The sequence below is a fragment of the Gorilla gorilla genome, chromosome 1 (assembly GCF_029281585.2).
Source record: "Gorilla gorilla gorilla isolate KB3781 chromosome 1, NHGRI_mGorGor1-v2.1_pri, whole genome shotgun sequence".
Taxonomy (NCBI): Eukaryota; Metazoa; Chordata; class Mammalia; order Primates; family Hominidae; genus Gorilla; species Gorilla gorilla.
The window spans coordinates 197,750,289-197,774,435 of record NC_073224.2 but is presented as its reverse complement, the minus strand read 5'-3'; the positions used below and the strand labels follow the sequence as shown (position 1 = coordinate 197,774,435).

Here is a 24,147-nt window from a genome sequence, read left to right as displayed (position 1 = left end):
GTGAGGATGCTGATGTTTGATTATTGTGTCTAGGTGATCTTATCATGGCTCCTGTGTGCACATTAAAATTGGGACCATTAAGGCTCAGTCCCCCCATTCCCACAGGCCCAGAGGCCTAATCGGACCTCAGCAGGAAGGCCTGGAACAGAGCCCAGGTGGGAACCTGAAGACTCCAATACAGATCTGTGTAACCTTGAAAGGGGTGTGGTCCACAATACACAGCCTCTCCAACCTGCTTGTAAATGTGTCTTGGAGGGTGTAACAATCTCTGGTTCCTATAAGAATCCAGAACTGCCTGAGGCAGACATTACAATATATGTGAACCTCCTGACAGCACTGGAAACACCTAAGAAATAATTGCATAACCCTATTTTATACATGGGTAAACTGAAGCTCAGAGAGGTTAAGAAAGTATAATTTTCCCAAAGGTGCATACAGGGATGCTGTGTACAGTTGTATTGGTTGTGCACTGCACAAGGGTACCCGACCAACAGAGAGCATAAGTGTGGACACAAACATGCGACTACCTCAGCCTAGAGGAAAGCACAATACTTCAGACTCATTGCCAGGTGGACTGGGTGGCAACTGTGGTCACGTAGCTAGAAATCCCAGAACAGAATCCATTTCTTTCAACTGCCAAAGAAAAGCCTGAAGTTCTACTGAGTCCATCCCATTCCTCTGCACTGTCTTCCTGGTCCCAAACACCCATTTTTGCCCCCTTCTAGGGAAAAGGAAAAAGAAAGGAGTCACCACTGAGTCAGACCCTGTGAGGTAGGTCAATGATGTCCATCTTAGAGGATGAAACTGAGGCTTTCAGAAAGAGTGCTCAATGTCACACAGAAAGTGGATGGCTGAGTTGGAATTGGAAGCCTTTTGGCTGAAGCCCAAGTCCAGGCTAGGGTGGAGGGATCTCTCCCCAACCCCCAGGCCCTGGGTGGCCCGGCTCTTTCCCTTGATGCTCCAGGGGGCAGCTGGGGAGTGGGCAGGGGGTGTGCCTGGCTGTTTGCTCAGCGATGTCATCTCAGGGCCCTGTGGCCTGACCAGGAAGAGGCGGTGAAGAAGCTCCGTTCACCATCTGCTCCCCCTCAGCGGGACAGCAGCTGCAGCCTTCTCCCGCATCCCCCAGCCTGCTTTGGGCATTGGCCACCAAGACAACCTCCCACACCCAAAGGCTGACAGGGAAGGAGAGCACAGCTGGAGCTCCCTCCACCTGCCCCCACAGAAGACCCTCGCAGAGCCCACAGGCTACAGGGAGGGTAGGGCATGGGCACAGACTCCCTGGGATGAGGGAGGAACAAGCCGAGGCAACCGGTCCTCCTGGCACCAGATCAGAGAATGCTTTACCCGACAAGGTGGCATTTGCAACAGGTCTTGATCAATGGGAAGATTTGGACCCATCGAGGGGAGAACCGCGAGGCAAAGGCCTGGCAGCAGGAAGCATAAGTGGCAAAGCGGGGGTGGCTGAGGTGGAAGCAGAGGGTGTCTCAAGGACTCATGGGCCAGCAGCCCAGAGAAGGCGGCTTCACACACCGGGCTGAGGAGTTTTGCCCTTCACCTGGTGACAGCAGGGAGCTATAGGAGTTTTCAGAGTAGGGGAGGCCTTGGTAAGAGTCATGATTCAGAAGGAGCGCCCTGGCACTTGGCGTTAAAAGTGGACTGTCTAGCGATGGCTGCTGCATGGGTCCAGGAGAGAAGGTCTGTGTTCCACCCCTGGCAGTGCCCCAGAAGGGCAGGGGGTGGATTGGAAGCATAGAATGGCAGGAAAAGCAACTGGTCTTGGCAACTTGGCAACAGATGGAGAGGAGAGGGAGGGAGACAGAGAAGGGAAGACCGCCCTTGGGAACCTAATATGTGCCAGGGCAGCTTTTGCCATCTGACTCCTCACTGATGGTCTCAATAACACGTTGAGGTGAAGTATTGCATCCCCATTTTACAGATGAGCAAACTGAGACTCAGAGAGAGCAATGTCCTACCCAAACATAATTCTAGGTTCTTCTGACTCCAAACTCTGAATTATTTCCATTGCCTCAAGTATTTTGCTAGCCTATGGGACCTGCAGGGAACATGCAGGCTAAGCTGCTCTTCTTGGAGCAACTTCTGGTGTAAAAGCTTTAGGGCAGCAGGGGAGGGGATCCCTGGGGGAAGGAGCCGGTATAGATCAGGGATCTAGCTCAAAGGGATAACGGAGGGAGGAGTCCTCAAAGCCACAAGGACAAGCCAGGGATGTGATAAGAAAATTTGTAACAGACCCACAGGTCTAACCCTGACAGTGCCTGTGAACCCAGCTCCAACCCAGGCAAGCCGTCTCCCTCCTCCTGCAAGTTCCCCTATCCTAGTGGGAGGAGGGAGTGGCTATCAAGTCATCAAATTTGAGGAGCAATCTTCCTGTCTCCTGTCTCCTTTATGGGCACACACAGATACACAAAGTCCCAGTCACTATCACACAGGCTACAACGTATCACATGCTCAGCCACAGACTCACACGCTCACACAAGCACACGAGCACACGCACACAAGGCCTTGCTCACATATGGTCACACACACACACACGCACAGTCACACAGAAACAGAGGGCTGTTCCAGGAAGGCCTCTGCCTATGAACGTCACTCAGGCATGGGAAGGTTGGGAAGTGTCCTTGGACATCTTTATTGCCATTGTCTGGGACAGGAAGTTGCCTCTCTGACCTTTGCGGGATGCGGGGTGAGAGTGGTGCCATCCGTCTACCATGAGGCCAGCTCAGGCCTGCCTCTGGGGTAGGGTGACCAGAGGGCGGTCAGGGCAGCTGGGAAGTGCTATGGAAGAGACAGCACGCCCTCGAGAAGAGCAGGCACGCCTGGGGCCGATGTGGGTTCCTGTCCTCTTGCCAGTCTCGCTCGCTGGCTTTGACCTTGGGCAAATCACTTCACCTCTCTGAGTTGGCAATGTCCAGCCATAAAAGATAATGACACCAACCTCACAAGGCATCTGGGCATGCTCACTCAGATAATCGCTGTCCAGTGCCAGGCAGGGACCTGGCAAATGTGGCAATAACCATCGTTGTTTGTGACAGCCGCAGGAGTTGGTGTACAAGTGGAGACAAGGCCTGCTCCAGCTCAGAGGCAGGGCTGGTGGGGGGGGCAAGGGTAGCTGCCCAGTGGGCAAGGCGCGTGGCTGGCTGGACCACAGCCCTCTATATGCTTGCAGAAACCATGCCAGCCCCCAGCATTAGCTGGCCCCAGAAGAGGAAGGAGCAGAGCCTGAGGAGCCTCAGAGTGTGGGGTTGACATTGGGCACCTTCTCCCACCTGAGTCCTGGAGCAGGGGAGCCATAGGCACCAGGAGGCTGGGACGGGGCAGCAGGCTTCAGAGGCAGCTCTAGAGTGGGCCCCAGCAGTATGTGGCTGAGAACTAGACAAGCTCCTTGGCTTCCTCCAGCAAGCTCTGACACAGGAGAGGAGGGGCACAGATTCTAAGGGCTGGCTAGTGGAATCCCTACCTTTCTTTAGGAGCACCAAAACCTGGGGGCTGCAGAGAAAGGGAGCACACCCCTAAGTAAGGGTAAAGGAAACCCTCCAAAAGAGGAAAGGTGCACAGCCGGCAGCCCCGCCCTCTAGTGGCCACAGGCACTCACTACAGCCTAATTGCAAAGTAGCTTTGGCTTTGTTCTAAGGCCCTCATTATCCGCCTGGTCGCTCCGGGAACAGGGCCTGAAACAGCACAATGTGGTGGTGAATGGCGCAGACATTGGAGCTGGATGGCCTAGGTTCAAAACCCCAGCTTTACTGTTGCTATTACTATTATTACCTGTACCACTTACAAGCTGGATGACCTTGGGCAAGGGACTTCATTTCTGTGGCTCTGCAAGATGAAGTTGATAATAACAGTATCTACCACACACAGTTACTTCAAAGAGTAAGTATGATAATCCACATCAGGTGCTTAGGATAAGTAATATTAAGTAACAGCAACTTTTAATAAAGAGTAGCTGTCCAATTCTGTACTTCTGAGGTCAGCATTGCTTAGGGGGTACTGCAGGAGAGCTGGGGGTTGAAGACCTGACCTAGGGTTGAATTCTGGTTCTGACGCAGTCAGCTACCAAGTCTCTGCTTTGTACATGTTGACTAGTCACATATATTAAGGGAAGAGTCCAAGGAGGTAAGTTCAAAAATCACTCTTGAAAATCCTTTGGGAAGGCAGCACTTTTGTGGATAAACATGTCTCAATAAGCCCAACCCGGCCAGTTTTTCTAGTTCTTGGTTGAAGTCTGTCTTTGAGCATTGGAGGAAGCTGCCGGCTTGAACCCAAGACAATGCTGCACCAAACACGTGTCTCTTTATCCACCGGAATTGACTCAGTAATGAGATGCTCACGCAGAAGGTACATGGAAGTAAATACCAGTTATAGACTCAGATTTGAATCTTCCATCTCACACCCAGGGGCACATGTCCATCACAGGTGGATACTCCACCATTACATTATTTAAAATTTCCATTCCTTCTCTTTTTGGCCAAGTATATACAACTGAATTTACATGCTTTGATTGAGCGCATTCATGATACAACTCCATTGTGTCTCACCTCTCCAAAGCTGTTTCTTCTTCTGTAAAATGAGGGCAGTAACACTACTACATCATCAGACTATTGTGCAGTCAAATAAGACAGTATGTGTAGGAATTTTAAATCGCTGCCAGGCAAATGACTTTCATTCCCTTCCCCCAAATTTTCCCTAACTGTGTGAAACGTGAGCAGACCCTTCCCTCTCTGGGTCTCAATGTTCTCCAACAACAAAATGTGGGGGTTGTGTTAGTTGATTTCTAAGGCCCCTTCCAGCTTGAAGCTTTTAGGATAGTGCTGTAATTCTAGGGCATTTAATGCAGTCAAACCTTCAATGCATTTGATCTTAGCCAAAAGGCCAAGAAGCTATCAAGCCTTCAGTGAATGTTAACTGATGCTTACATGGTTTTTCCAGGACTCCTTTACCCAACTGATAAGGGTCACATCTATAAACAGCAGCCCTTTGCACACTGTAGTATCTTAAAACCTTGAGAATTACACATGCATCTTCATCGCCTTTTCATCTGATCAGCAGTATACTTCAGCTGCATCTGAATCAGCGCAAGGTGACTACATTTAGTGGTGCCCTTACTACAGTCCTTCAGAGGCACCGCGAATGACAAATGCTTACCTGTGATGGGAGTGAAGCACAGCTTTCCCTCCAAGGAACACACACGGACACATGGACATACACACGGAGGATAGTCACTATCCTTGGCTTTGGGAAAATTCCTCTTTTTAGATAGCAGTGAGGTAAAAGGAAATGAACTCTGGAGTTAGGTCTGGACTGAATTATTCCAGCTCCTCTATTAGCTGTGAGAATTTGGGCAGGTTAACTTTTCTGGGCCTTGTTTCCCTATCTGTAAAACTGCCAAAGATGTTTCTGGTAGCATTGTGTGGGTTACGTTAGCAGCAGCCTGAGGCTTTGGGTAGATCATGGGATTGATGAAAAGGTCCCCCTTCTAGAGTGGGAGGGACTCCAGGTTAATCTCACTTCCAGCCACGTGGCTGGTCTGCCCGTTGCTTAGCCTCTGCTGGCCTGTTTCCACATCAGTGAAGTGGGGACAGCATTTCTCACAGAATTGCTATGCTCAGCTCTTGACCAGCAGCCCTGCACTTCTCCCGCCTCAACCCACAACCCCCACGCTAAGGTAGCTCCCATGCCTTGCCCAAGGTAATGGTATAAATGGCAATACCTCCTCCCATCTGTCTGGGACCCTTTGAAGACTCAACTTGGTAGCCCATACCTGGAGCCTCTCCTAAACCACGGCCCCAATCCTCAGTATGACCTAACTCCTCATCACCAGAATCTTGCCTTACCAGAGCATACCTTCAGAATAGCCTCCCTGGGCTGGCATTTGCTACCTGTCCTGGGCAAGTCTGCACCCCCTAAAGGCAGGAACTGCGGCTTCCTCATCTCTGGATTTCTCATGAGAGGGCTTGACACAGAATATGTGCTCAGCAAATGTAAAGCCCCACTTTCACCTTTTGGAAATAGCTCTGGGAAGGCAGTGCTGGGGACAAGATGGGGCAAGGGCAGGGGGGTAGGGAGAGGGGAATTCCCTCAGGAAGCATGAGAGGATTGTGCAAAAAACATGATGCCTGGAATCAAATGACCTGGATTCAAACCTCCGCTCTATCACCTGCCAACTAAAGAATCTAGACAAGTTTCTATACCTCTATCTGAGCTGTTCCCATGTCGGTAAAAGGAGGACCACAATATCTACTTAGCACAGCACCTGGCACATACTGAGTACCAGTATGCTTCATGTCCCATGTGCTGTCCTAAATGTTTACATGTACTAATTTATGTAAATCCCACTACAACTCTAGGAGGCAGATACTATCCTCATTGTACTGGCGCTGCAAATAAGGAAAATGAGGCCCAGGGAAATCCAGTGACTTCCCCAAGTTCATGGAGCTAATAAGATGCTCACTAAATGGCAGCAATTACTGTCCTCAGGTAGTAATGCAAAGGACACAATCTCAGTGACCCCAAGGGCTCTGGGGTCCCGGCTGTGGGGTTTCTGCACCTGGACTAGCTCCATTCTCACTTCTTCAATTACAGCAAACAACAGAGACCAATCAGTGTTGTAAATAGAGTTAACATAATATATTTATTTTAAGTGCCATTCATGCATATCAGTTCTGGCAGCAACAATCCTAATGACACTTGGAATATTTCTTTACAGCACTAAACAGTTACAAATAATGGTTGCCATTCATCATAGAGGCAAAATATGAAATCGTGCAATAGCAAAACTGTAGAAACATTAAAACACTGACTGTCCAACAGCAGTACAGAGAGCAGGTTGTATCTGCACAAAAAGCCAATGCATTTTCATCACATATATACAATATAGATATGTACACATCACCCTCTGAATGAACAATATCAAAATACTCTATTCCATTTGAAATTATCCCCGGATTGATTCCCTCCCACTTCAAAGGACATCTGAGCGACACGTATTTACAAGAACACACATGAATACATTTACATTTCAAAAACTGCCACAAATGCCAGTCGGATTATTCTCCTGAACAGAGTGCCCCCATTTGTTTACATGCATTTACTATTCTTTCCCCCTAAAGTCTTCAGTCAATTTAAGCCCAAGACAGAACTTGTTCTGCATTAGCAACTACCATACAAAATGGCCACTAGAGGGACTCTCTGCACCTCACCAGGTAACCCTGCCTGGCCAGGGCCCACAGAAAAGGCCTGTCCTGGGCTCCTGGACCACCTGGATCACAGGAGAGTGGGATGGGTCTGGGTGAAGGCTTTGCCTCCATGGCCATTCTTGCTAAGTTTAAATTCTCATAAAAATATTCATCACTGCAAATCAGTAAATGATTGCCAAATGGGAAATTCGCTTCACACAATTTATAAAATCATCATCAGTGGTTCTACTCAAATCACTCAGTATGAGACTGCATTCCAATATCCAAATTGTTTAAAGTGCACATTGCTACCCAAGCAATTAAAACAGTTTCAAAACAGCTATTTTGGTGTCTAGAAAACAGTGACTTAAGCAAACCATTGAAAATCACCCCTCTTTTTTCAAGCATTTACTCTGCAGGCTGCCATCTCATCTTGCCTCTGATCCTTCTAAGAGGCGCAAGTTGGCTGCCTTTCCAGAATCCTCTGATTTTCGTTGATCCAAGGGGCTGGAACTGAGCTTCCTTTTTCATGCCAAGTAGGGTCCAAACAACAGAGAAACATAAAGCTCTTCCTTTCTCCCCAACCTCACCAGCCCTTACCATGGCTGGCTTCCCAGTGATTCATTCAAGGCAACACTCCATTAAAACACACACACACACGCGCGCGCGCACACACTCTCTCACACACAGCACACACACACAGAAACAAAAGATGTTTGTTTAGTTCAAGTAGAGATTACTCAACCATAGAATCACTAAGGCTAATTAAAGTGATTTAGCATGGCTGATAAGACCAGAGATGCTAAAAAGCAACTAGTGAGCAGTTATTACTCTTTGACTTGATGGAATATATTTCCCCATTAGAATTGACACTTTTTGGGGGGTCTAAAGAATCAATTCAAAATCTATTCATTAAAAAAAAAAACCCTCATTTCTTCTAGTTTTATCATAAAACTAAGATAATCAGTCCATGCAAACTGTGATATGATATGAAACAAAACAAACCACCACCACTAAAAAACCCGTAAGAGGTGGGCTGCATTTCAAAGAAAGGGACCAAATGTCATGCATACACAGACATACAAGACAACAGAAACAGCAGGCCACATAATATCTACATTAAACACTGAAGCAAATAAAACTGTAAGTGGCTCTATCCTCCTTTCAAGACAACCTAGATGAGTGGGGAAACCTGCTTTAGAAACACTGCCCTGCTGTTGTTGCCCAAATGGAATCTGATTCAAATTCCAGAAAAATCCGATTTAACTAATAAGTCTGAATCAGCAAGAATGCCAAGACAGAGAAATCTATTCACATGGTAAAAGGAGTGATGATAGAGAATGACACAATGTCTCTCTGAGTGTCTTATCTGTAAATTCTTATCAAGAAAAGTAACTCTGGGCCGGGCGCAGTGGCTCACGTCTGTAATCCCAGCACTCTAGGAGGCTGAGGCAGGCAGACTGCCTGAGCTCAAGAGTTTGCAACCAGCCCAGGCAACATGGTGAAACCCCGTCTCTACTAAAATACAAAAAATTAGCCAGGCATGGCGGTGTGCACCTGCACTCCCAGCTACTAGGGAGGCTGAGGCAGGAGAATTGCTTGAACCCGGGAGGCGGAGGTTGCAGTGAGCCGAGATCGTGCCACTGCACTCCAGCCTGGGCAACAGGGCAAGACTCCACCTCAAAAAAAGAAAAAAAAATAATAATCCTGTGCTTTCAGACACATTTCTCCTTAATGAACCCAACAGGAGCTAAGCATTCACAGAAGGTAGCAATAAATATTAAAATGACACTTTTGAATAATAAATACATAGGTGAATGTGGAAGCACTGATGTGTTTAAAGAGCCAAGCAATGCCCAATTTCTTACCGATCAACAAATTTTAGAGCTATTATAACGCAGATTTAGAAAAGCAGACATAAATACTCTATGATCCCCCAAGCATCAAAACCAATTTGGTCAGTTCTTCATGCTGCTCAGGAGCAACATGCCCCTTTGGATTGTTGGAGTGTGTCAAATTCTGGTTTCCTTGACTTATTAGGTAGAATTCATTACCCACATTTCTAGAAAAGATTAAATAAGGGGAACTGGGCTTTGGAAAAAATCTATTTCCTTTCAGTTTCCTACATCAGTTAAAAGCATCCTGCAGAAAATAGCCTAACAAGGAATAAAAACTAACAATAACTTTCCTTTCAAGACATAATAATCCAATTAGAAAAAACTGAAGCCTTTCAGTAATTTTTGTACATATATTTACACATATGTATCTTTATATAAACTGCTTGCAGCAAAATAGGCTCCGTCTGAAAAATCAGTCTGGCACTTGTGGTTAACATCAAACTGACACAAATATGCAAAAAGCCGTCCAAATCACACAACAGTTAGGAGCTACATAGGGCAGCTGGCAGGGAGACAAACATGTAGTACTTGTTTGGGTCAGATAAAAGCAGTAAGTTATCCAGCTAAAATCCTTCTGATTGTCTTCAAAAGTAATTTTGATAACATTGGTAAAGTGATTAGCAAGTTTGTTTTCTCAACTGGATTCTCTTAAACCTTTCCCTTCACTGCACAGAAAGGTAACGTTAGGGTCTGGTGTCTTGCAGAAACAAGCCCTACACAATTGAATCCCAATCAAAGTCATCCTGGATGTCATCTGGAGGCAGGGAACGCCGCATCTGGAAGGCTTGGGAAGGCATCATGTGCTGCTGGTTCATGGCTCTGTGATGGCCTGGAAGGAAAGAGGCAATAATAGCAGCGACTTGGGTAGAGAAGAAAGTAAGAAATAAACTAACCCCTACTGTGTACTTCCTATATGCCAGGCACACATTATCTCACTAATTCAACCATAAGCCTTCAAAAAGTGGCTCTTATGATCCTTATTTTATAGGTAAGGGGATACGGTTTAAGGGGATGAGTAAATTACCCAAAGTCACACAACCACTAGGGGACAAAGATAGGATCTGAGGTCAGTTCACTTGATCCACACTCCTTCCATTATACCAGGCTGCAGTAAGGAAGACACAAGAAAAGTGCCAATGTAGCCACCGCTCTTACAGTCTGTTTTGCTCCAATATGTTGTTTCAGTAACATGAATTGGCTCCCATGAGAATGGTAAACAGGATAATGATGGCAGTGCACCAATGACGTCATACTGAATTTTCCCCAGCAAGCTAATTTCTGTGCCACCAAGTAATGTCAAGTGAACACAGAGGACATCAACAAGGGAACACAGGAAACCAGAAGGAACCACAGCTGAGTACAGAATGCCCACCTTCCCATGCTCTTCTTGTACCGGTTTGGCCATGTGCTGTTTGTGCTCCCCAATTTTGATTCATTGGGTCTGTGTCTCCACCGTATCTTGACAGACCCCCTTCTAAACCAGCTGCTTTTTAAAAGTAGAGGTTGATATTTACTTGTAGAATTCTTTCTTTTATTTTTATACATATCCTTTTAACTGTTGTGGAAGTTTTACTGGATTTTTTTTTAGTACTCTGATTACAAAATTTCAAGTAGTCTGCTACTCATTTTTCTCATATGCTCTGAAATACTTTCCTGTACAATTATTTAATGCTAAGGTTTTCAGTATATCACAATATAGGTAAAATGCCTCCATTTAAAAAAAACTTATAAGTTCCTTAATGTGGGTCAGGCACTAATTTACATGATTCTCATTTAATCCTAACAACTCGAGGACATAGGTAGTTTTATTAGCCCCTTTTACAAACAGGGAAGCTGAGGTAGGAGGGTTAGGTAGCTTGCCTAATATCACACAGCCATTAAGTGGCAAAGCATGAAGATTCAAACACAAGCAATCCGGCTCCAGAGCCTTACCACATTATGGTGCCACTTACAAATTAGTAGTAAGCACTCACAACAGGTTAACATTCCTTCCCCCTTCAGCAAAGGACATATCACTTGATCCCAACTCCTTCCTCACTGCTGTCTGCCACACAGTTCTTCAAGGTTTTAAATCCACCCCCAACCCCATTACCTTTATGTCTTTTCCTCAAATAGCCTAAGTAAAGGATTGTGTGGTATGTGAGAAAAACAATGGACTCTGAATCCAGACACTGGGGCTTGAGTCTTGGTCTGGCCACTCACTAAACTAGGTGGCCTGGGCAAGGCATTTCTCCTTCAGAGCCTCCATTACCCTAAGTGATCCTTAAGATACTTTCCAGCTCTAACAATGTGCCGTATTCCCCTGGCTAAATGAATCCTGCATTCAAGAACCCAGCGGGAAAAGTGTATGAACCAGTTAACACCTAAAATTTACCTTCTCTACAAGGTACTTCCCTGGAAACTATAGCTGGGGGAACTCCATAGGAATGAATGAAGCAGAATCTACAGGAGCTAATAAAGTAGGTTCCTAAAACCTGCTAAAGTCCTGTCAAACACCCTCAACTATGACCCCAGGACTTCTTAGAGAGGCAAGACAATAAATAACTAGAATAAGTAGAATCATTGCATCTTGGGCTAATAAGGACTTCAGGTCCTACAGTCCAAACACCAACTGATGCTTGAATCCCTTTGCTAGCACAAGTGCCAAGTGGCTGTCCAGACATTGTCCCCTAGCCCCTCTTAACAGGGAGTTCACTCCTTGAGGCAGCTTCATTCACCATCGGGAAAGCTAACGCTTCTCAATATTAAACTCTGGGTAACAACTGACACACACACGCTTCTCAATATTAAACTCTGGGTAATAACTGACACACACACACACACACACACACACACACACACACACACTCTCTCTCTCTCACCTGCCATCGTTGTTCCTGGAGTGCTCACACACAAACACACACACACACACTCTCTCTCTCTCACCTGCCATCGTTGTTCCTGGAGTGCTCTCACACACACACACACACACACACTCACTCTCTCTCTCTCTTACCTGCCATCGTTGTTCCTGGAGTGCTGAGTGCCTGTGGGATATGAGGATAACCAGGGGGTGGCATCACTGAAGGAGGGAGATTTTGCCTAGAATCTATGTACAAATTTCCTAAGCAGATTAAAAGCAGAAAGAGGGAAAACATGTTACCACAAATAAAACAAATGGAGCACTAAAATCTTAACAGAATTGTTACTCTGAAAGTAAATTAAGCAGGTAAAATGAGGAGAAAGGGGGAAGAAAATATTACTCCTCTCAGATGTTAAAATTGTGGTCTTGGCCTTTTGAACAGGGTGCCAGGCTGGGTGTGAACACACTGGAACTAATGCTGGCGCTGCCACTAACTGTACGCTGGTAGGCAAGTTATGTCTATTATTGTTGCTGTCACATACCTCATTACAATTCAAAAGTATTTTTGTATCCATTACTTCATCTGACCCTCCCACTAAGCCCCAAAGGAGGGTAAGACAGGGATTGTTACACCCATTTTACAGATGAGGCAACTGAAACTCAGAAAGGCTAACCTGACTTGCCCAAAGACACATTAGTTTGACAGTGCTAGGACTACAATCCAGATCTCCTAACTCATGGACTCTCTTTTTTGAGACAGGGTCTCACTCTGTCACCCAGGCTAGAATGCAGTGGCGCAATCTCGGCTCACTGCAACTTCTGCCTCCTGGGTTCGGGCGATTCTCCTGCCTCACCCTCCCAAGTAGCTGGGATTACAGGCGTGCACTACCACGCCTGGCTAATTTTTGTATTTTTAGTAGAGATGGGGTTTTACCATGTTGGCCAGGCTGATCTCAAACTCCTGACCTCAAGTGATCCACCTGTCTCAGCCTCCCAAAGTGCTGGGATTATAGGCATGAGCCACCGCACCCAGCCACTCATGGACTCTTTCTACATCACCACCTATTTCTCTACTTCCCTGATGTTCTCACCCTCGAAGCAGGCCTAACTATGTGTAACCATGTGTGCCCCTGTTAATTAACAAGTACCTGGGAAGCACAAAGTAACAATAAAGATCTGCACATGGTAAAAGAGCTACAACAAGCAATGATGATTAAAAACATTATTCTGGGCAGGGCATGGTGGCTCAGGTCTATAATCCCAGCACTTTGGGAGGCAGAGGCGGGCAGATCACCTGAGGTCACGAGTTCAAGATCAGACTGGCCAACATGGCAAAACCCTGTCTCTACTAAAAATACAAAGAATTAGCTGGGTGTGGTGGCATGAGCCTGTAGTCCCAGCTACTCAGACTTGAACCTGGGAGACGGAGGTTGCAGTGAACCGAGATTGTGCTACTACACTCCAGCCTGGTTAATAGAGTGATACCCTGTCAAAAGAGAAGAGAGAGGAGAGCGGAGGGAGGAGAGCAGAGGGGGCGGAGCAGAGGGGGCGGAGCAGAGGGGGCGGAGCGGAGGGGGCGGGGCGGGGAGGGGCAGGGCGGGGAGGGGCGCGGTGGGGCGGGGGAGGGGAGGGGAGGGGAGGGGAGTATTATTCTAGAGTGTGAGGATGGGGACCATGGATCTCATTCAAATTTTACTTCAGAAGGTTCTTAATATATTTTCATTAACAGGAGACATCAAGTGTTACTGCCTCCAAAATGTCAACTACATTACATCACAATGCAAAAGAGAGAACAAACATGACCCCTCCTCCCCCAATAACTCATGAGGAATGATTATAAAAGTGGTTCACACTGTAAGGAACATCTGGAATTCTGGAAAGGCTACTTCCCTAAGGTTATCTACTATTTCATGTAAATTACACTTGAATTCTAGTAATGTTGTAATGAAACTAAAAAATAGAAATCATTTTCCCAGAGGAAACTAAAAATGGTGGAAAAAATCTTCCACTTCTATTAAGGTAAGGCATTCTGTATTTGGCTGCTCACAAGTCTTCACCCTCCAGTGGAAAGCTAGACTATCCAGGCTTGAGACGGCCTCAGAGATAATCTAATCTGACCTTACCTCTGTCCATGCAGATAGGGAAAGAGGGACAGAGAGGAAATGAGACAGAACCAGGACCAGAATTCAAGACTTCTGACCCCCTGTCCCTGCCTCCCATGATAACATGCCTTTTATCAGTGAAGTTTATAGTCAGAACTGAGCTCTTTGACTGACTGACCATACTGATGATTTAGAAAGAAAAAAGAGGAGAAAAGTTATACTAAACTACAGCTCTAATACTGGTGCGAGTGACGTGGGGCAGAATCCTGTCTCCAAATGCTGATCGGTCTTCACATGCATGGCTAGTGTACTTTCTAAAGACTGCACCAAGCTGGAGGGGCCACACCACTCAGAGTAATATGGTCACTCATATACCCACAATTTCCCTGTCTCTGTCCTTCAAAATCTTAGCTCTCACTCTACACATCTTTCGAGTTCATGTCATAATGAAAATGTAAAACTGATTTTTATTGGGAATTAATCTTTTATCACTTCTCTTTTATGGCTTCGTAATTCTTACCTTAAAGGCAGAGGGGAGTAAGAATTACAGGATTATGACAATAAACAAACATCTACATAAAAGGCTTAACTTTCTGTAATTCCATCATATTCGTAACTTTTATTTTCATATAGAAATTCCCATTAATTCTCATTTTTTCCCATATTCTCAATATAGAGTCTGAATGAGTGTATTCCTGAATTTCCTATGTAAGAAATTAACTTCCAATGCAGTTTCCAAAGATTTCAGGCACTGCTCGAGGCACTATGGATACAACAATGAAAAAACACAACTCTGCTTTTCGGGAGTGTATTCTTGGGCATGTTGGATAGGGGCAAACAAAGTAGGATTAAATAGTATGTAACATGCTATGGAAAAAAAGCAGAGAGAGAGAACAAGGACTGCTGAGTAGTGGTGCCATTTAAATAGGATGACCAAGGAAGGCATCCCCCGAGCAGCTGTTTTCTGAGGAAAAAAAACGGAACAAGATGAGGAAATGAGTCATGTGTCTATCTGAGGGAAGACCACTCTGGACAAGAGGAAACAGCAAGTACAAAGGCCCTGTTAAGGTAGAGTGTGCTACCTAGTGTATTCAAAGAACACCAGGGAGACCAGCAGTGTTGGAGCACAGGGGTGGAGGGAAAAAGGCAGGAGACAAGATCAGAAATAATCGGTGATCAGATTGTGTAGGCCATATAGGCCATAGTAACAACATTGGTCTTTACTGAGAAAGATGGAGGGTTTTGAGCAGAAAACAGACATGACATGATCTGACCTCTCTGTCTTGCAAAATCCTACTTAACCTACAAAGTCCAGCTTAAATATGCTGTCTTCTAGAAAAATTTTCCATCTTTCCAAGAGAAGTATGCACCCCTTTCTCTGAATTCTTATTGCACTTATACCCTATGGAGAAGTGTAGCCCTCAACATACTGAATTTTTTTTTTTTTTTGAGATGGAGTCTTGCTCTGTCGCCCAGGCTGGAGTGTGGTAGCGCGATTTTGGCTCACTGCAAGCTCTGCCTCCCGGGTTCATGCCATTCTCCTGCCTCAGCCTCCTGAGTAGCTGGGACTACAGGCGCCTGCCACCACGCCTGGCTAATTTATTTGTATTTTTTTAGTAGAGACGGGGTTTCACCACGTTAACCAAGATGGTCTCGATCTCCTGACCTCATGATCCGCCTGCCTCGGCCTCCCAAAGTGAACATACTGTATTTCTTGATGGATCTGTCTCAACCACTAGGTTGTGAACTCTTTGAGATAAAAGCTACTACAGGGGTCATGTCTTTATTCTCAGTGCCCAATACAAAGCTAGACACAGAAAAGGTGTCTAGTGTGTGCTCAATGACTGCATTCCTACCTATATTTAATGATGACCTTTAAGCAACACATCAAATTAGAATAGTAGAGCCAGAAGATATAAACAAATTATAACCACAGGTAAAAAGATTTAGGAAAAGATGTCATAGACTGTGTTCTATAACAACCTTCTCCCCTTCTCCCTTCCACACTAGCACACTACACCACTAATTTCTGGAGTCTACAGGAAGCTCATGGAGGTGTTTACTAAGCGGGTCCTTGAAGACAGGAATGACAGGAAAGGTTTAAGGAAATGGAGAGACTATATTCTGGGACTCAAGACCTACACCTAAATGAATTTTACAAAGCTGGGTAAGTCACTTTCTCCCCCTGGATTACAATGTCCTTATCTGTTAAATAAAGGGATAAAATCAACAGCTCTCTGAAAGTCTCCTCTTGACTACACTTCTAAGAAATTATGACAAAGAATTATTGGGGTGCAGAGATGAGGGAAGTAAAAGATCTGAATGGATGTGATATACAGGGATGTAAGACAGAGAAAAAAGGAATGACAGAAAGACACTGACACTTAAAACAAGAGGAAGCAGGCTGGACACGTAAAAAAAATCTGAATATTTGTGAACAGACATCAGCAGGCATGAAGTGATGGATACTTGGAGCACCATAATTGATGAGAGAACAACTGCTGTCAGAGGCCAACACAGCTTGGCAGGCATGAGTCAGAAGGAAAATACAAAAGGGGAGTGAGAGTAGAAAGAATTGAATAAACACTGAAGAAAAACTATAGTTTTTCTACCTTTGATAGGCTGTGACTAGGGTAGCACTGAGAATCACGAAGGTGTCATCGGGACCCTAGAAAGGAGGAGGGCCCTGACAAAAGAGATGACAGAAAAAATTAACAGAATCACAGAACACCAGAACAAATAACCAAAGTCAAGGCTCAAGAATAGATGACTACAGAAGTCGACGAACAAAGGGCTTCAGGAAAATAACTCAGGATCTCAGTCTAGAGAGAATCTAGAAGGAGTGCCTGGGTACTCTGACAGAGGACAGCAGCAGATAAAGTGTTTTTTTTCCATGACAAAACTACCAAGTTCCAAGACCAAAAGGTACACATAGATCTTTCTTACAGACTTAGGGCACAAAACTGAAATTCACCAACATGAGAGCTACTGCCTAACATGTACATTGGCTTTTGAGATTGCCTTCTTCTTCTTCTTCTTCTCTTGAGACGAAGTCTCCCTCTGTCACCCAGGCTGGAGTGCACTGGTGTGATCTCGGCTCACTACAACCTCCGCCTCCCAGGTTCCAGTGATTCTCCTGCCTCAACCTCCCGGGTGGCTGGGATTACAGGCATGTGCCACCAGGTCCGGCTAATTTTTGTATTTTTAGTAGAGACGGGGTTTCGCCATGTTGGCCAGGCTGGTCTCGAACTCTTGACTTCAGGTGATCAGCCCGCCTCGGCCTCCCAAAGTGCTGGGATTGCAGGCATGAGCCACCATGCCTGGCCGAGATTGCCTTCTTCTAAGACTGACCCACATCATCTTCTACTTCTCCTGCCTAAGGCAACAATCTATGAGCAACACAGGTACTTACCCCCAAACACACAAGACTAGTGATATATACATAAGCTATTTAATTTCACTTAGCACTTTTTGAGGCTGACTGAAATGGTTAGAGATGGAGTTAGCAAAGAAGTGAACAGCATGACAGCACTCAGAAGCAACAATTTTGGATGAACACAGAAAAAAAAGAGGAAAGGAGAAAAAAGGGACAAAAAACGGAGAGAGGTGGTACACCTGGTCTAAGGACTTAAAGCAAGTTGGAAAAATTAAAGTGATATATCCTGAAAGGGACAAAGTATGGGCTTAGAACCCATGAGAGAAACAAAGAAGACACGCTGTCCATCTGCAAGAAAAGATTTAAAAAAAAAAGAAATGGAAGAAGGGCACATAAGTGAGGATACCTGAATTACAGAGATCTTGATGCTTAAAAATGAATATATATCAGAAAGATACCAAAAAGAACTAACAAAAGGAGAGAGAGAGAGACAAAGAAGCTATAAAGTTATCAAAAACTAAATTTTAGTGTCTGGCACAGAGGGCAATCAGCCAGGGACTGAACAAGGCCCTTGCGTGGATATAATTTACTGAATGAATAGGTCACCAGAATCAAATAGTGACTGAAAGTTTCAGGCAAGGTAAGCTATTCAAAATAGCTTAGGGTAAGCTATTCAAAATAGCTTAGGAAAAGCTATTCAACATGGAAGAAGAAAAGATAATAGATTTCCACTACATCAAAGGATACAGAAATAAAGATTTCATGAAAAGAAAGACACAGACTGATAAGCTTGAGTTAAATAAACTCAAACCATGGGTGAACAAAAGATGTGAAGTACGACAGAATAATGGTTAAAGGAAGCCACTCAGGAGAGCCAACAAGAGAGAGCTTGTTGGCATAAAATGTAAAATCAATATAACATACAGAAAAGAAGTAAACTTGATGATAAGAGAAGGTAAGGAATTAAAATGAAGAAAGAAGTAACTTGGATATGAAATTCCTACAGAAAAATGTGCAATCAGAGTAGAAGACATGGCTGCAAGGGTAAAGAATGAAGGAAGAAAGCGAGATTTAAAAAATACACAGGAAAGATTTTGGGTCTAAAGTAAAACATCAGTGAGACTATTTTCCATTACGTCTACTCTTCAAACACTTCAAATTGTTCAATTTTAACATTCTTAGGAGATACACAAGACACGTTGATTTCCATTGCAGATCTGTACAAATTTAAATATAATTTCATAATTACGTTCCTATAAAAACATAAGTATCTCCAATATAATTCTTGTTTGGTAACTTAGTAAAAGGATAGCGATTACAAGTTAACTGTAAATAATAAAGCAATCATATAAATCACAACAGAAAAACATAATCTCTTTACCTCAATTTTTCTAAGATATACCCTACATATAAATTATTTGCTTTCATTCATTTCTTATAAATAAAAATTTGTAAACAGATCACTGTCACCATTAGCAGCAAACCAAGTTGGTTAAGACAGTTACTAAATTTTGTATGAATGAGAAAATGAGAAAAATTAAGAAGATAACTAACCCCATACCTGTTCCAATGTGTTGGGAAGGTTTTGTTGGATGCATGGCACCATGACAAACATTTTGCTGAACATTACTCTGTGAATGTATAAGGCCAGTTTGTGTAAAGAACTGATTAAGAGAAGAACAAAGATCGGCAAACTGAACCTGGTCTAAAGACCAGTTCTTGAGATCTGCCTGTCTCATACTCTCCATCAGACCTATGAGGAAAGCATTAAAAATACGTTAGCACTGTTATGCAATAAACATTGCAAGGAAAATAGCAAGACATAATTTTTTTCAGCCCTCAAAATTTCCACTCACTCCACTTTATGGTAGTGATCCACGCAATGAAGAATGACCTTTTTAAATTATTCAAAGCCCAATTATTTTAAATGTGGCCAAATTTCTTTCAGAACTTGTCTGTGACCCTCTGCTATATCAACTGGCCAAAATTATTATGAATTTTACCAACTGCAAAAGAAATGCTATATAAGATGATGTTTATTTCTACTACAAAGAAAGTTATAATCTAGCAGAGAAACAGGATTATGTGTATTTGGTTATATGTCAAAAAGAACCAACACTCACCTTGAAACTGTGAAAGGTCTACATCTGACCAATTAACACTGCTGGCAATTCGACAGCTTTCTTTTAGCATATCAAGTGTCGCATACCAATCATTTGAAACACCTATAAAATATTGACAACAGTGTAATTCCTGGATGGTGAAAGGGTGAAGTGTGGTAAGGGAAAACGATGAGCTGCCCTTATTCCTGAAATTGGCTGATTCTTGTCCCGTCTTACAAGGGGATTTGTACCCATTATATCACGTGTTGGGCAATCTGCTCTGTGAGACAGGCAGAAAGGTATTATTTCTCTCCATTTTACAAATAAAAGAAACTGAACCAGAGAAATGACATAACTTAGCAAGGTTATCATGATGAATCTAAGACTTGAACCCAGGTCTTCTAACCTCCAGTCTAGCAGTTTCCAAATTGCCCCATCACCTAGTAATATCAAACTTGATACTGCTCTTTACATTACAGTACCAATAAATGAACAGATAGGAAATGTCACGCAAATCTGTATTTTCCCCTATATAAAGTTCATTTTCCTGTCTTCTTATGACCTTAAAAAACTCAAGAGAGGCAGGTTCACATTTAGAGGCAACACACAGTACAATTTAATGCAATGACTTAACGCAGGTGGATTAGATCATATAGTAAGAGTAAATGCTTCTTCCGAGGCAACCTTAGGAGAAAAAAATTTAACACAGTCCCCCTGCCAAGGTAGTGAAGGAAGAAGGGTGAGATCTCTGTAAGAAATGCTGATGAATCCACGTCACGGCATTTTTAGTCAGAAATGGTATCCTCTGGTATGACATCAGAAGAGTTTAAGACTCCATAATCTGTATGTCAGCAAACCAGTCATTAGTCAGAGGCCATGCAGCAAGAGTTACCCTCAATGAGACAGCAGTGCTGAATAGAGGAAGAAAATTCTCCATTCAGTGACTGCTGTCAAGCCACTGTTTCTAGGACCTCCCCTGGATGGATGAAGATAAAGACCAATAAAAAGGGCTGGTTGGTTTGCTTTTGCTACATCAAGGCAACTCTTGGCTATATCAACTACTGGCTACTTGATTACAAAATTCTGCCAATAATGGATTTTTAAAATAAACAATCAACTAGAGACAACATGACCCTGCCATGAAGCAAGTCATAACTTAGGAAGAAATTTGTTAAGGTGGGAGGGGATTAAACTAATATCCAAATGAGCCACGAACATGCAAGTCTACCAGACTCAGATCCTTTAGTTCAAGAAGAACTTCATGGATAAGGAAACCAAGGTTCAAAGGAATTATATGATTTAAGTCACTTAGGTAATACAACAGCCAAAGCAGTACTAGAATCCAGATCTCTTGAGGTAAACACAACTCAGGTAGTCAAAAGGTCAGAGTAGGAAAAAGGTTAACTGAAATGAAATTATGAGCAGGAACCAGGACATTTGCCATGACTAATTTGTTGTTGTTGTGGGTAAGAGGAAGAGGAGGCTCCTTTAATAAGTAGTGACCTGGCAAATAAAAATAAAGCAAACTCTGCAGCGACTGGGTGAGCAAACCCTACCCACTTAGCAAATGTCTGCTAATTTTAGTTCTTTTAGAATAACTGGTGTTACAAGCTTTGAAGTCAGACATGTCAGAATATAAACCCCAGTTCTACCACTTACCACAGTATGATCTTAAGCAAATTACTTAAAATTCTTTTAGTTGCACTTTTCCCATATATAAAATGTGATCATCTATACTTGATTTGGCAGGATAATGTAAGATAATGTATCTAAATTATAAACAAGAGTTAAAATAAAAACCTGCAAGGGTTGCTGGGTTTGCGTATGTTGCCACAATAAATTTTAATCAAGAAAGTCGCCAGGTCAGTCTATGAATTAAATGAGTTACTATAGGATTATAGCAAGGAAACAGATGTAAAGAGGTTTTGGTAGTAAATACTACATGAGCTCTAAATAACAAAGGACAGATCCTAATTCACAGTTAGCCAAACACAAGCCAGGAGACAAAAACTTACCAGAATTACAGGATACCTGTTGTGGGGGTGGGGGTGCCTGATGTGTTAACGTCTGATGCTGATGGTTCGGATGGTGCTGTATGTGTTGATGTGGAGAGGGATGCTGGGGGTGAGGGGACTGGAGCTGGCTGTGTTGCTGTGGGTGTGGTGCTGGGTGTGGGGAACGCTGCGGATGCTGCGGTAAACCATGCGGTCGATGGGGAGGATGTGGAGACGGCTGTGTGTGCATCTGGGGGTGAGACAGTGAGACCTGTGCAACCGAATTACTGCCTGTGGTGTTGAGGCCACTGCCATGACTGTTGGACAGGCTGCTTTGGTTGCTGTGTGGGTGAGTGCTCACTGTACTGCTGGGAGAGTGCTGATAGGTACATGAACTGTGGGACTGCTGGGAAGATTCAGAAGGGATGTTCATCAAACCTAAAAACAAAGCAAGATCATTTATGGTCAGATTTCAGTTGTATTTTATGACAAACATTTGTAAAATTATTAACATAACAAAAGCATATGATGCCAGGAAGCAACACTGGTTCAATTTAACAAGTGTTAATGCAACATCCACTACACACTAGGCTCTGTGGTTATTGAGAAGAAATATAATGCCCCACCCTCAAGTGGAAGAGAAAGACAAGATTATGACCAACAATTTAAGTACTAAAGCTAAAGTATACAGAGGATTATGAAAACTGCTCCTTGTCTGTTCAGCTAGGAGGAGGCTGAAAATATAGAGAAACCTTTCTTTTAAAGACAGTGCCTGAACTGGGTCTTGAAAGATAAGGAAATGTTCGGGGAAAAGTGGGAAAGGTGTGGGGGTCACACTCAGGATGGCTCTCTGTAGGCATAAAGACCAAGGCTTTGATAGAAGACCGCACAATCTAAACTAAATCTCGACTGGCTAATAGTTTAAAACTTTTCCAAATAGGTAAAAGTAATGGAAAGACAAAGGAAAAGAGGAAGTTGTTTATGCCAAATAGGGAAGGGGCATAGGCTGCAAGCTGGAACATGCCTGTGAGCACGTCCAGCACAAATATCTCAGTTAAGGTACAAGGACACAGAATGTACTACGTGCCTGTGAGCATGTTTAACAGCTACCCAACAAAAAGTTATTAGCATAAAGTAAGAAGGCTTAAAGGAAGTTAGTTTTTAAAAGAAACTATTATTTCTAACACTTATGATTTACTCTTTAACAAGAAGGGAAACTATGAAGAGGAACTTTTTACTTTCTACATAGTGAAGGTGTAAGCTGCAGCATGAGCTCTGTAAATGTTAGCTGCCATGATGATGATTAAGCCAAAAATGCTTAATGTTAAGGATAATTTATGTTTGTTCTCCAAGTAGTTAGATAACCTTACTGCAACATTTGGTTCTATGTAACTAGACTATTTTCAAATCCTAAAGGGTAGCCCATGCAATGTTATGCTGCACCAAACATAAAAATAATTTTATTGAATGAAAAAAAAACACAAGATAATATCAATCAATAAAAGAATCAAGCTTTTTAAAAAAGATAAAATTATTCTATTTGTCATTAGTAGTAAAACTGTATTTGTGTACATTGCAAGATAATCTTAAAAGCTACCAAGTTTTACAGGCAGAAGAGTTAATAAAAGTTCTTGCCTTGGCCCTAGAAAATAGTCACATATAAGGAATCTATAGGATTATTACTGTAAGATCAAAGAAAGCAGTAATTTATCAATTTTCAATAAAATCCTAGCATTTTACAAGGGAACCAAGGTCTGATCTGTATCAACATTTTCAATCTCAAATTATTTTTAAATAAAAGAAAGCAAAATATCTCTCCAGAAGCCCAATATATAAAACTGATAAGTATAATATAGTTTTTTTTTTTGAAGCTGGGGAAGGAAGCTTACTAGGTCTACCTCTGCATCTGCACAGTTCTCCTCCTGCAGTCCCTAAGATCTTTACAAAAGCCAAGGCCTCTGAAGAGAACAATCTGAAAATCACTGATCTAATCCAACCCTCTTTATTGTACAAATGGGGATACTGAGGTCCAGAGATGAGAAGTAAACTCAGTTGACTTAATGGCAGAACCTGGACTAGAACCCAGACTTCCTATCGATGTTCCTTTTTTTTTTTTTAATAGTGTGATGGAATGGAATTATGGGCTTCAGAAATTGTCATCATTGTTATTTCAAAGCCCTTATTTTTCTATTGTGAATACCAAGGTTGGATTTGCTTAGCAAAGTCTTCCATTAGTTCTTTTTATACTTTTATAGATAAAAAATTTAAAAGTTGGGAAACATATGAATCTTACTTTAAACTCAAATACTAACCAGAAAAAGCCATTTCACATACACAACATCAGTATTCATCAATATAAATAACAGTATATAACATTAACTGACAGTAAGTATTAAAATGCAAACAGTATAAAGACAAGGATTTCTGTTCATTTTTGTTCACTGCTGTGAACATGTAAACTTTCTGAGTTGGGGTGCCACAGTTTGAATGTATGTGTCCCTCCAAAATTCGCATGTTGGAACTTAAACCCCCAGGTGATGGTATTAAGAAGTGGGACCTTTAGGAGGTAATTAGGGATTAGGCCTTGCAAAAGGGGTTGAGAGAACTAGCTACTTTTTGCCCTTCCATGTCGTCTGCCAC

The 24,147-nt window shown here is 43.2% G+C and overlaps 1 protein-coding gene across 8 annotated transcripts in view; it reads right to left on the bottom strand.

The window, feature by feature from the left end:
• Positions 1-6,630: 6,630 nt before the first annotated feature.
• The window catches only part of FOXJ3 (forkhead box J3), a 202,879-nt gene continuing 185,362 nt past the window's right edge, over positions 6,631-24,147 (bottom strand). For all 8 annotated transcript variants that reach the window (XM_055392999.2, XM_055392956.2, XM_055392983.2 and 5 more), the window contains 5 exons: positions 21,529-21,945; positions 19,535-19,636; positions 18,973-19,164; positions 12,087-12,194; positions 6,631-9,920 (listed from right to left, as the gene is read on the bottom strand). In XM_055392999.2, coding sequence (XP_055248974.1) covers positions 9,805-9,920; positions 12,087-12,194; positions 18,973-19,164; positions 19,535-19,636; positions 21,529-21,945 — 935 coding nt within the window. In that variant the 3' untranslated portion in view covers positions 6,631-9,804. The remainder of the gene's footprint in view (positions 9,921-12,086; positions 12,195-18,972; positions 19,165-19,534; positions 19,637-21,528; positions 21,946-24,147) is intronic.